At 42.1% G+C, this 12,107-nt stretch overlaps 1 protein-coding gene across 1 annotated transcript in view; it reads left to right on the top strand.

Annotated features, from left to right (window-relative positions):
- vwa11 (von Willebrand factor A domain containing 11) overlaps positions 1 to 11,980 on the top strand; it is a 33,719-nt gene extending 21,739 nt beyond the window's left edge. Inside the window, exons 3-18 of the mRNA XM_078266474.1 lie at positions 830 to 966; positions 1,085 to 1,229; positions 1,380 to 1,473; positions 2,260 to 2,394; positions 3,821 to 4,007; positions 4,132 to 4,301; positions 5,736 to 5,848; positions 5,958 to 6,074; positions 6,745 to 6,921; positions 7,034 to 7,166; positions 7,281 to 7,433; positions 7,868 to 7,960; positions 8,926 to 9,197; positions 9,354 to 9,487; positions 10,513 to 10,672; positions 10,761 to 11,980. Coding sequence (XP_078122600.1) covers positions 830 to 966; positions 1,085 to 1,229; positions 1,380 to 1,473; positions 2,260 to 2,394; positions 3,821 to 4,007; positions 4,132 to 4,301; positions 5,736 to 5,848; positions 5,958 to 6,074; positions 6,745 to 6,921; positions 7,034 to 7,166; positions 7,281 to 7,433; positions 7,868 to 7,960; positions 8,926 to 9,197; positions 9,354 to 9,487; positions 10,513 to 10,672; positions 10,761 to 11,141 — 2,601 coding nt within the window. The 3' untranslated portion in view covers positions 11,142 to 11,980. The remainder of the gene's footprint in view (positions 1 to 829; positions 967 to 1,084; positions 1,230 to 1,379; positions 1,474 to 2,259; positions 2,395 to 3,820; positions 4,008 to 4,131; positions 4,302 to 5,735; positions 5,849 to 5,957; positions 6,075 to 6,744; positions 6,922 to 7,033; positions 7,167 to 7,280; positions 7,434 to 7,867; positions 7,961 to 8,925; positions 9,198 to 9,353; positions 9,488 to 10,512; positions 10,673 to 10,760) is intronic.
- Positions 11,981 to 12,107: the final 127 nt, after the last annotated feature.

Consider the following 12,107-nt stretch of genomic DNA (forward strand, 5'->3'; position numbering starts at 1 on the left):
TTGAAAAATGAACTGAGAGGTTCCAGACTAACTAGCATTTGCAAATTAGTCTGGCTATGCCAGGCTATTGGTCCATCACTTTGGTCCTGAAATATTTCAACAACTATGGATTGCCATGACATTTGCTACAGACATTCATGGTTCACTCAATAAACATACCATCTGCATTGACATTTCTGTGGAACTCATGTGGATGATACCATCGGTAAAAATTTTCTTTAATCACCTTGACCTAGAGCTCGTAGACTTGTTTTAGGCTACATTTACATTGCTATGTTTTGGTTTAAAAACGAATATCGTTTGCTACGTTTACACTTCACATTCACACTGCACTGGAGTTTCAGAGCCTCTAAACTGGAGAAAGAACACTTCTGACCCTGTTTTGGTTTGGAATCTCCAAGGTTGTGTTTCAGTCACAACAGCCGCAAACGGAGACCTTTGGCAACACCAACACTTACGACAATGTTTCGCCGCCTGATTTGGTCATGACGTCTCGTTCTCTGAGACTAAGCTACTACTGTAATGTTACCATGGCAACTACCAGCAATGAGCGGAGTATACATACTGCCTCCTGTTTACCCCGGCACATGCATGCCCAGTATACGAGAATGCTGATGAGATATGTGGTTTGGGCCTGTTAGTTGAAATGGAGATTAGTTCTTCTACTGGAGCTAAGAACACTTTTGTGCATGGAGATCGCTTTTGGCTCAAAACTCTGCTTAAAAACCAAAATGTAGCAGTGTAAATGTAGCCTTAGACACTTTGTGACAAACATGGCTCCATTCTGGAGCTCCATATTGGAACTGAAACCTCAAACCTCTGACTACAGGGTTCGTCTCCTGAAGAGCTGGTCCAGGCCTGTCTAGGTCCCACAGCAACAGGACTAGTGTCCGGTGCAAAGTTTCATTCTGCCCTACAAGAGATCTACAACCAGAATGGACTGGTAGACCGCGACTTTATTAACAGGTTTAAAAAAATAAATTAAAAAAAAATACAAATCCATGAAATAAAAAGTGTGTGTTGCCAAGCTTTAAACATGATTTTGCTCTTACACTTAGTTATAACTTGTGAAACATTCTTTCAGTGCTCCACACCACTTCAACTCAGAGGCCTTTCTGGAGGGACGTGGCCTAATCACTGAGGGTATGGTGGCCATAAAGGCTAACATTCGCAAGCAGAACTTCCAGGCCGCCAGGGAAACACTGGGCAGAGTCCTTCATACACTACAGGTGAGATGGGTGGAAAGAAACAGCTAGGTTAGAGGAGGTAGAATGAGCGAGAAAGGAGACTAGATGGGGGAAAGCTTCTACAGAAATCATAAGTCACTGTCTATATGCATGTATAAAAGTGTTAATGTGTGTGTTTCTATTCACTGTCAGGACTTCTACAGCCACAGTAACTGGGTGGAGCTAGGATACAAAGAGCCATACATCAATCTCATACGCCCAGACCTTCCTCTGGAAGACCTGGCAGGTATGTGTGTGTGTGTGTGTGTGTGTGTGTGTGTGTGTGTGTGTGTGTGTGTGTGTGTGTGTGTGTGTGTGTGTGTGTGTGTGTGTCAAACACATAGGAGGGTGAACTGGGTAACATGTCTTGAATTCAGTGATGGAATATAACTACGTAGATTTACTTAAGTACTGTATTTATGTACATATTTGAGGTACTTGTACTTTATTTGTGTCTTTTCATGCCACTTTCTACTTCTACTCCACTACATACAAATGCAGTTAATAAAATGTTTTATTAAAAAATGAAACTACCCAACAATATATAGACCTACAAGTATAGCTGATGATTGGACGATTAGACGATTAAACACTTTTGTGTTTGGGTTTGTATTGATCGTTTCCAGTTTCTAAAATGTAAGAATTGTTTTGCATTGAGTAAGTACATTTTCCTGATGATACATACTTTTACTTAAGTAACATTTTCAATGCAGGAGGTTTACTTGTAACAGTCTTTTTATATTGTGGTATTAGTACTTTGACTTAAGTAAAGGATCAGAATACTTATTCTAGCACTCCTTGAATTACCCGTATAATTGTAGGTAAAACTCAATCTGGGATTATATCTATAGACCAAAGAGCAGTGAGAATGACAGAGTTTGGTTTTGGCTTTATCCTGATTGGCTGCTGGGTCTGCATTATTTTTAGATAACCATATCACTCTGACATAGCATCCTATCACTGTTCTAACATATACCATAAAGCAAAAGTCAACCTAACGTTTACTGATTGTGCATCTTGTGTGCGTGTGTAGATGTCAACACTCCCACCTGTAAGGACTGTCTCAGTGGAACATGCACCAATTCCATCCTCCCCAACATCCTGCAGGAGAAGAAACTCACATCAGGCTACTATTTTATGGGAAACTTCTCTGATGCCAAGCCCAAAGGTATCAGAGACAAAAAGTTCTCCAAAGTTTGGACAATATTTGAACATGGGGCCTAAACCATATTCATATATCAATAAAATGAACTTTCACAGCTAGTCAAAATACTGTATGTAAACATTTACACGAGACCATTATTTCTTCCATGAATGACTTGGCAAACTATATTTCATTTAGGTATAATGCTGATTTATATAAGAGGCCACATTTAGAATGAAGTCATTCATTTATCCAAAAGCAGGAAGACTATCAGCCAAGTCCTACACCTTAAAGTAGATTGGTTTTGGTAGATACGCTTATTTGCTTTCTTGCCAAGATTAGATGAGAAGATTGATACTACTCTCACTGTCAGTTCAATATGGTCGTGTCTACAGTATATGGTAATCCAGGATTTTCTCGCGAGATGGTTGAGTTTAGGCATTGACCTTGAATGGTTAGGGTGAGATGGTTAAAGTCTCCCTCCACTCAAAAATGTTTTCCTTGTTTATGTCAGCCAAAATGGCTGACCTGACCTTGACCATACTGACTTGAATCTGTGCAAAGTTTGTCACTAGAGATATGTTTTCACATTCCTCTCCTGAAGGAGATGTCTGTGCCCTTCCGTTCAATCTAGCATTCAAATGGATGTCACTAATACGTAAACCCATTGCTGTTAAATATGCAAAAGCTAGCAATTAAACCTAAACCCCCAGCACATAGCAGACAGACAGAGCGAAAACACGCTGTCTTTGCACTGTCAGCCGCTGCCAATTACAAGCTAACTATTTCGACGACGTTTCATTTCCGAGATTGTTGAGGTGCCTCCGGATGTCCCTCATTTCGGACGGATGTCCGTCACCTTCCGCTTTTGTTGTGTGTGGAGGAAGGTCTGGCAATTCGAGACTACAAGCTAACAAGCTAACAAAAAAGATGCTAACTAGTCTTCTATTCGCCAATTTTGGCACACAACAGACTCTGACTGATGCCTGGTTCAGACAGCACACCGAAACTATAGTTGCAGATTGTGAACTCGTGGAGCTTTGCAAGCAGGCTGCCCCCCTGTGGAGCTTTGCAAATGCCCGGGCTCCGTGAGACGGCTGTCCGCCAGCGAGGGTCTGCAAGATGGCTAACTCTCAGCAAGAAACTGAAAATCAAACTAGAGAAAAAGGAAATAGATATTATGCTTCACCAATAACTAACACACATCATTCTCTAACTCTGACATTCAAAATGCCCAGTATTAATTGGGTTTTAATGACATTTAAAATTAAAATCCAGATGAAGCACTCAGATGTTATTTAAAACATAAGTGTTCTACCCTGAGTACAAGACAAACATGAACAATTTTGCCGGGTAATACAGTCTACCTAGGAAAGCACACTTGAATACATAACAGGCGCAAGTCCACTATTTATACAAATTTAAACCTGTTCCCTCTGCCCTTTGCCAGGTAAATGCAGCCATGGCGGTGCAACCGACCAGACTAGCAATACAGTTCCTCGTGGAGGCATCAGCAAAGATGAGCGCCACTCGCACAACGTGGCCCTCTACAATGTTGCTGTAAATGCAGCCACAGAGGCCAGCCTCCAGCTGCTGCAGGACATCCGGTTATCTGCCGGGGACAACGAATTTTTGAGGTATGATCCTGAGTTGATCTTGAATTGCAAAGTTCGCAATGCAGTACAATGTCACTGTCAGGACTGAGAGGGATGCAAGGTTTACCTTACCTTTAATTCTTCACTCTCTCTTTCTTTCTCACAGAATGATGGGGATCGCCCGCTCATCTGTCGTGTGCTTTGTTATTGACACCACTGGCAGTATGTCAGATGACATTGCTGAAGCCAGGGCGGTTGTTAACAAAATCATTGACCGCAAAAAAGGAACACAGGACGAGCCATCTGAGTACATTCTGGTGCCTTTCAATGACCCCGGTGTGAACTCTTCTACCTTACTGATCACGTTAAGGAATCCATGAGTCGAGACAGGCGCTTTCACACCTATAGTTTGTTTGTTCTGATCCGAATCGGTTAATGAGTTTGAAAATTTTGAGCGATTTCTCCTTGGTTCAGTTTTGTTTCACCCTGGAAAAATCCAAACGTACCAAAATTCGTCATTACAAACCCCGCAAGCAGGTTCACTCCGCTTATTGGTCAGATGTGTCTTGGGCGGGAGCAAGAAAGTAAATACAGGAAGAAGGTCCTGTGCTCTGGACTAGTGCACCTTTCTTCCATCTCCATGGTCAAACCAGCTCATTTCATTTAAATAATCAGACATTGTTTCGCAAGCGACCTTACTATGTCTGCTCTGGTCACCGAGACGTTGCTGTGCTCTGCCGGTGTCTGTCTCCAACTTTAGGGGCGGCTGGTTTGACCACGAAAATGGGAGTGACAACAAGCTAGACTGTAGTCTATTTCTGAGAGAAACATTGCAAGCTGCTACAGTTTGCTGTTCTGCCGCATCACAGATTGCCAAGCACACCTGACTACATGAGCTCAGAAGTACACGGTGCGGTTCAAGCTCGGATCGCATTCTCACCACAAATGAACCACTTCAGAGTTCGATTGAAAGCGTACTGAGACTACCCCATGAAGGAGATCTCGGTACAGTGGTTTGGTCTGCTTTTGGTGCACACCTGTGTGCGATTGTCGCATTAACAGCTGCCCAAACGAACCGCACCAAGAAGGGAAACAAACTCTTGTGCAATTTAACTGAACTAAAGGAGGCGTATGAGGTTACGTAAAAGTGTATGCTCTTATGTAAAGTAGATTTGGCAAACTGTGGTGCATACTGTAAATCTGTATATAGACCAGGGAAGGAGACAGATTTTGTAAACAATCGGGGCTCACCCCATACCTAGGGGAGCCCGGAGCCATGCTCCCTAGTGGAGGTTTCTTTCCCATTTATGGCAGCTTTATGCACAATTTTTCATGCAAGTTGATAATAGAATGCCTAAAAATCTGTACACCATTGGAAAACAAATGTCTAACAACAATGAAATGGCTACTATGGGGACTAACATCATCACGTGAATACAATTGGACTCATTAAATCCAGAAGATTCTCAGCTTTCCAGTCAGACCAATTTATGCAATTCCAAGACTGTTTAGGGACCTAAATAAACAACTTAACCTACTTTTGAGCATTATTAAGCCCTATTCCCGACAAGCTAGCATGACAGGGTACCACTGGATTCTTTAGGTTGTCTAGTGTCATGTGATACAAATATATTCACTCTAGCATTACAACAGAAGTCACCCACCGCTCCAAACCTGCTATAGACTCAATAGTTCTGTAGTATAGACATTTAGTCCAAAAAACACAGGTTAGTCTTAGCACTTAGCCCATTTTCTGTGCTCTATATGTAGCATTTGGACCACCGATCAGGACAACAGACCCTAATAAGATGAAAGAAGAAGTGGCTAAGCTCACAGCCACGGGAGGTGGTGATGTCCCTGAGATGTGTCTGTCTGGACTTCAGGTACCAAAACTATGATGTCTAACTAGGGTGGTTGAATATGTTTATGGACCCCTTGAAGACTGTGGTGATTCAGAAATAATTGACTTTGTCCATTGTTTTATATCTCCAGTTGGCTCTGACCAATGCCCCTGCCTCCTCCCACATCTATGTTTTCACTGATGCTATAGCAAAAGACATCGCCCTCAAGGACACTATTGTTGCTCTCATCAGGAGCTCCAAGTCATCGGTAAATACTGACTGACACCCTGTCATGCCCTATGCTCACTCAACCTGAGATTGCATCCGAAATCGCATACAACACACTATATTCTCAACACACTACATTCTCAATATGTATACTTTCAATCAACATACTTTTGTGTAAATAAACAGTAGTGTGTATCTTTTTGGAGGCACTAAGCTGTAATTTTCAATATGTCACTTCCTGAAAGCCTCCTTGCCGGTTGGGGAAGCGTAACCATGGTAAACCCTGCCAACCTTAGCTCTACTGGCATCGCAAGATAATGCTTAAATTACTGAAAAAGCTAAGTAACTAGATCAACAGTTTCAGTTGACAAAATTACAGATTTTTATATGTAGAAATGTTGGACGTTACAGAGTTGCCATCGTTGCGGTCCGTTTGTCTGTTTTAAACGTCATTACTCCGCATTGCATTGTGGTATACTTATGCCGGCGTAGTGTCCAGTGTTTGCATACTGTAATATTTCACTGGAAATAGAATGCAAGTCATGTACTACTGGTTTCATACTAAGATTTCAGACTAGTACTACAAAATCTCACATACTGTTTCAGCCTACTAAAAAGCATGCTAGTATGAAATTTCAGACGCATCAGTTTACCTTAAGTAAATCTTGAAAGGCTTGGTTTATAATCTCAACATCAAATGATCTCCACAGGTGTCATTCTTTATTACCGAGGCTGGTGCTAGGCGCCGGCGTTCCCTCAGAGCTGCCTCTTCCTTCGAAGACTACATTGAGCTGGCGTTGGCCTCTGGAGGCCAGGCCATCCAGGTGTCTAAGGCGCAGTTGCCTGAGGCCACAGATGTCATCCTTGACACCTCCACTTCAGCTCTGGTAAAACAGTTCAAGTCATTCTATCTGAGGCATGTAGCACTCGTTCAGGGGTTGGACCAATATGACAAAATAAAGCAGCATTATGCTCTTCTTGTTCTCGCTACTTCCTTAGGTGACAGTTCTTCAACGAGCAAGGAACCCTGGGAAGCAGGAGACCTTCCCCTTCATGTTGGATGAATCTCTAAAGAATATCACTGTCTACATCACAGGGACATCCATTAGCTTTACACTAACCAACCCTGCAGGTAACATACCATTCCCAATGCAGTGTCTGCACTAGAGACTCGTCCTTTTTGTTGCTGACAATATTATTGTTATGCGATACATATTTGTGACAACTGCATGATAACAAATTCCAGGTGTGAGCCAGAGCAGCAATGAGGCCACCGGTAAACTGGGGACCATAAAAACAGTGGGCAACCTGAGGAGAATCCATTTTAACGCTGACATACAGACAGGAACCTGGCAGATCAACATCAACTCCAACCAACCATACACACTTAAAGTCACAGGTCAGATACACAACATTGAGAGAATAATGCTTATTTGCTTTCTTGTTGAGAGTGAAAGCTATCCATATATATTCAACTTACACTCACATCATCTGTTAAGATTTGAAAAATCTTTCAGTGTCGGCCAGGCATAAGCTAAACTAATCTGGTATTGCCTTTCTAATGTAACTTCTGTCAAAAAAGCAAATGAAAGTATTTCACAAAAGGTCAAACTATTCCTTTAAGGTAATCCAAGCTCATATTTGCACTGCCCTTTATTGTGTTAATTGTTTTTTAATCTGTAGCATTTTTACTTCACATTTATTCCCACTGCGTCTTGGTCCATGTACATTCATTTTGCTTCTTTTGTCAAATTAATTTAACACAATTATTACACAGCTGTTGTCAGACTTAATCCTGTTTTTAAACATTTGTATCTGTGCTTGTGTTTCCAGGCCAGAGTACTATTACCTTCATCTATGAGTTTGTCGAAAGATTCGCCGGACCTCACCCAGGTTATGCAGTACTCAGTGGGCGTCCACAAGCAGGTACACTGCATGCCATAAAGCAATTTAAGGGTTTCACAACAGTAGTTAGATGTACCTCATTAACTGTACATTGTAACGGAAAAAAGTAATTATGTGTCATAATCAATCAGAAATGTGAATGTGTAATTAAGACTCTCTATAGGAACTGTAGGATAGTGTCAATGTTTTAACAATGTTTCCTACCCAAAATACCAAGCATCCAGATTACTGTCTGTGAGATATTGTGTGATGCCACAATGCGAATATAGAATGAAAATCTGCTGAATCCTTAAAAGACTTAAGACAGGGGTCCAAAATAATCAGCATTGTTTCCTACAACTGATGGCACGTTCTGATCAATGAAGTCAGGCATTCCTCCTCCACACATTCCCCAAACTATCCAATGTTAGTCTTCAACACATTCTCACTCCCATCGTGCCGAAAAGCGACGCAAAAAGTCTCCTTTAGCGTCATATTTAGACGCGCTTGGTCGATACTCACGGCGTCACTTTTTGATGCTCTGGGTCGGGACGTACGTTTTACTAAAATGCGGCGAAGAACGAAACAGTTACGTTCAGGAAAAGATCGTGGGCAGGGTTACAAAATGTACGTTTGAGTGACACGTGGGACAAGAACAGGACATGAACTCCGGTCTCATGGGTCAAAGTCCGGTGTTGTTTGACCCATCCACCACCCCAACCAACCTCCTTACGCAGATGTTGGGTCTTTCGTACTTCTCACTGCCGTTGTCACTCTTAATACTACGTCATCAAGCTGCTGCTATGCCTGCTGCGTTCCATACAGATGCTAAACGGGGATTTTTGCGTCTGTATCCGACACTAAGAGCCACTGACCAAGAGCATTTGACGAGTGAGAACGGGTAATAGCCTACTGTTGAATCATTCAATCACTTTTTTGCCATAAAAAAATATATAGTTTATTCTTGTCCTTACCTTACTTCTTCACTTTCTCTTCTGGAAACCCAGGCCAGCCAGCCACTCTGATGCTCTCAGTAATGGGTCGGAAAGGGCCGTCCTCGATGACCATAGGGAATGTTGCCCTAGTAACTGTGTCTGGTCCTGAGACTGTTAGAAATAGCACAACGACTGACATGGGCAACGGAGACATCCTGGCGATTGTTGATGTAGTCCCTGAGGGGGAGTTTGTGGTCTCTCTGAAAGGAACTGACAAAGAGTCAAACAGTGAATTCCAGAGGCAGTCCACCACACAGATGTCCATCTCCAAAGTGAATATCAAGGTCTGTCTCTTCACTTTGTCTTTCACAATATGTGTTCATATGCATGCAGGCTCTGTTTGATTTAAAGTAAAAATGAAAGAATATTAACGCTTTTGCAGTGTGTATGAACAATATCACTCTTCTTTACGTTTGGTTCCCTTCTTCATTTCCCTGCAGGCCGTGGTAGACAGCAGTGTGGAGCCAGGAAAAGTTTTCATGCTCCCCTTCAGTGTCATGACCCAGGGCTCTGGTGGTCGATACTCCATCAGCGCCAGAAATGACAGAAACTTCCTAATGAACTACCCATCCAGGTGAAGGAAAGCAGCTAAAAACATTTCTTTTGTCAAATATCCGTATCAATACTGACACGTCCCTGAATCTAAAGTCCCTGCCGCAAAGTTAAAACTAGGAGGAAGGTAACTTTGTGGAACCCCACCCACCAGTTGGAGTAAAGGTTAAGGTCCTTGCACAGTGAGTCTGAAATTTATGTGCGAAATTCTCGGACGTTAAAAAATAAAAACGACGTCACAAAGATTTTGTTGTGTTTTGACAAAGCCTATCCAGAAATGCAGCACAGAAAGACGCTTGCAGAGTGCAACGTATCATTTCATAACTCAGAAAGTCTGCTAGTCAAGGCTAATACACAGTTGGATGATGACGAACGGAATACGGGAATATGAGAACGCAGACAGAAAAAGAAGAGCAACAGTGTAGTGATGGAGACAGACAGCGAGGGCAGCGCAACTCTTCCAGGTAGCCGCGGTGCCAAATGCAAGAAGACGCAGGCAGAGAGGACAGGCAGAGAGGTAATGTTACTGCCAGCGGAGAGAAGCGACAGGGAGAAGGAGAGAGAGGCAGAGCGACAGCAGGCAGAGCGACAGCAGCGTCACGTTTTGTATTGTTTTTGCAACAGATCCATTAAAACGCATCTGACTCAGTGTGCAAGGACCGGCTTAAGGTGCCAGTAGACTGTCAGAACTGCTTCTTGGACATTCAAAATATCTCCGGAACCATCTCCCTCCACACCTGTCCGACGTCGGATTAGGGGGTGCTGTGTCCAACAAGTGAAAGTTTTGACATAGCCTTGGCATTACATGTGAGGGATAATGTCAGTCAATTCGAATAAAATACAGACTTTTGCTTATCCCATGTGAATGCGCCGCACGAAACACAGACATGGGGGTGAAATTTCGAAATCACACTAGGTTCCCTGGTAATTCTAGTCTCGTGCAAATAGGGCTTTAGTGTTTTACATATTTCAATCAAAACCAAATGTTACTTATTCACAGTAACAGTTCCCGTATTCATAAAGTGTATTTTTCTGTCTTTTTTTCAGTCTCACCCTGACAACTGGACAGTGTGCCAACACTACTATTACCATTACGCCACCTGCCGACACATCATCAGGCACTGATGTCACTCTGACTCTGGATGCCAAGTCGTCCAATGGCATTGACTCCAATTACGTCGTTTTGAGATTCTCTGTTGTTTCCAAGGTAACCTGACACATCCTGGAAAGCACAGTTGAAAAGCTTTGATTCATAACTACAATAACCAACCTTTCTTTTCTTGCTCTCTGTACAGATAACCGATTTTGTTCAGCCTTTGTGTAAAGTGGTCAGTGTGCAGGCTGATGAATGCCCTCTAGACGTGTCTCAGTGTGAACCTTTCCAGTGGGAGTTTGCGGCCACCCTTAGCGACGGAAACGGCACGGGGATAGACAGCATTTCCCTGCGCCAGGGCAGTGGCAACCTCACAACAACCTCCCTGAGTGATCCCATCATTCAGGCCAACTACACAGCCTCCTGCTGCTCGCAGATAGTGGAGTTCGTAGCTGTAGATAAAGTTGGAAATGTGGGAAAGTGCCATCATTCCATTGTAAGGTCTGCTGGATCTCCTGCTTTAACTGTATCGCTTCCACTGTGGTTGTGCCTGCTGGTATCTGCCTTTGTAACAAGGTTTTAAAAGCCTTAGGTTATTCACACTCTCTTATGTACTCTGCATCAGGTATCAGTTAACTGCTTACCACTCTAAAGTGATTAAAATAAATGTCCTGCTGGTGATGGTCATCTAATGAAAGGATTTCCTGCTTGAACAGAATGTAAGCACTGATTAGGCAAGTGATGTATGTGAATGTATACTTAAGATCTGAAATTGAATAATTATAAAAAAAAAAATAAAAAAAAACATAGTTGTATTACATGGTTTTTAATGTAAAAATCTGGTTTGGTGCTGATAATCTGAGTAAGAAGCAAGCAAAATATCCCTAAACTCATTCACCAGGACAAATAAGCATGTTAAGTAAATTCTCTTCTATGGACACATTTTCCATTTGTATGTAATACATTTGTTCCCAAAGGCTCTTTTGTAATGGCAACAATCATTATGGACAGTTGGCATCATTTGGTGGGTTTTAACATTTTCCAAACAAATCCATAACATTAAAAGAAAATGGGCTGACAGGCTTTCTCTGGGTGGAATCAATGGAAACAATGATATTCAAAAACAATCCAAGTCAAGTCATCCTGTAGTGGTCACGCCTCATTTGCAACAGTTTTATACTGTAGACAGAAACTTCAATAGTGGAAGTATTTCTGGAAACACAGTGTGTAGACCATTTAAAAAAAAAAAAATTATATATATATCTTTGTTATATCTTTATCATGTTGTACTAGAATGGCGGCAGAAATCTGTATTACCCTAACTTTGTTAATAGTTATTGAAAGAAAGTGCATATCTATATTTCCATAATGTTGTTTGTTGACACGTAAATAAACAATCTGAGCCTGTCAGTGGCGCATGTATTGTCTGTTTCCTTCCTCTTTCTTTGTGTTGGAATTTTAAATTCGGTGGATTTATGAGGATGATGGTTAGCTGCTCCTCAGATCTCTGCAGGGTAAATCCAGACAGCTAGCCTGACTGTCCAATCTG

Source organism: Sander vitreus, chromosome 2 (genome assembly GCF_031162955.1).
Source record: "Sander vitreus isolate 19-12246 chromosome 2, sanVit1, whole genome shotgun sequence".
Lineage (NCBI taxonomy): Eukaryota > Metazoa > Chordata > Actinopteri > Perciformes > Percidae > Sander > Sander vitreus.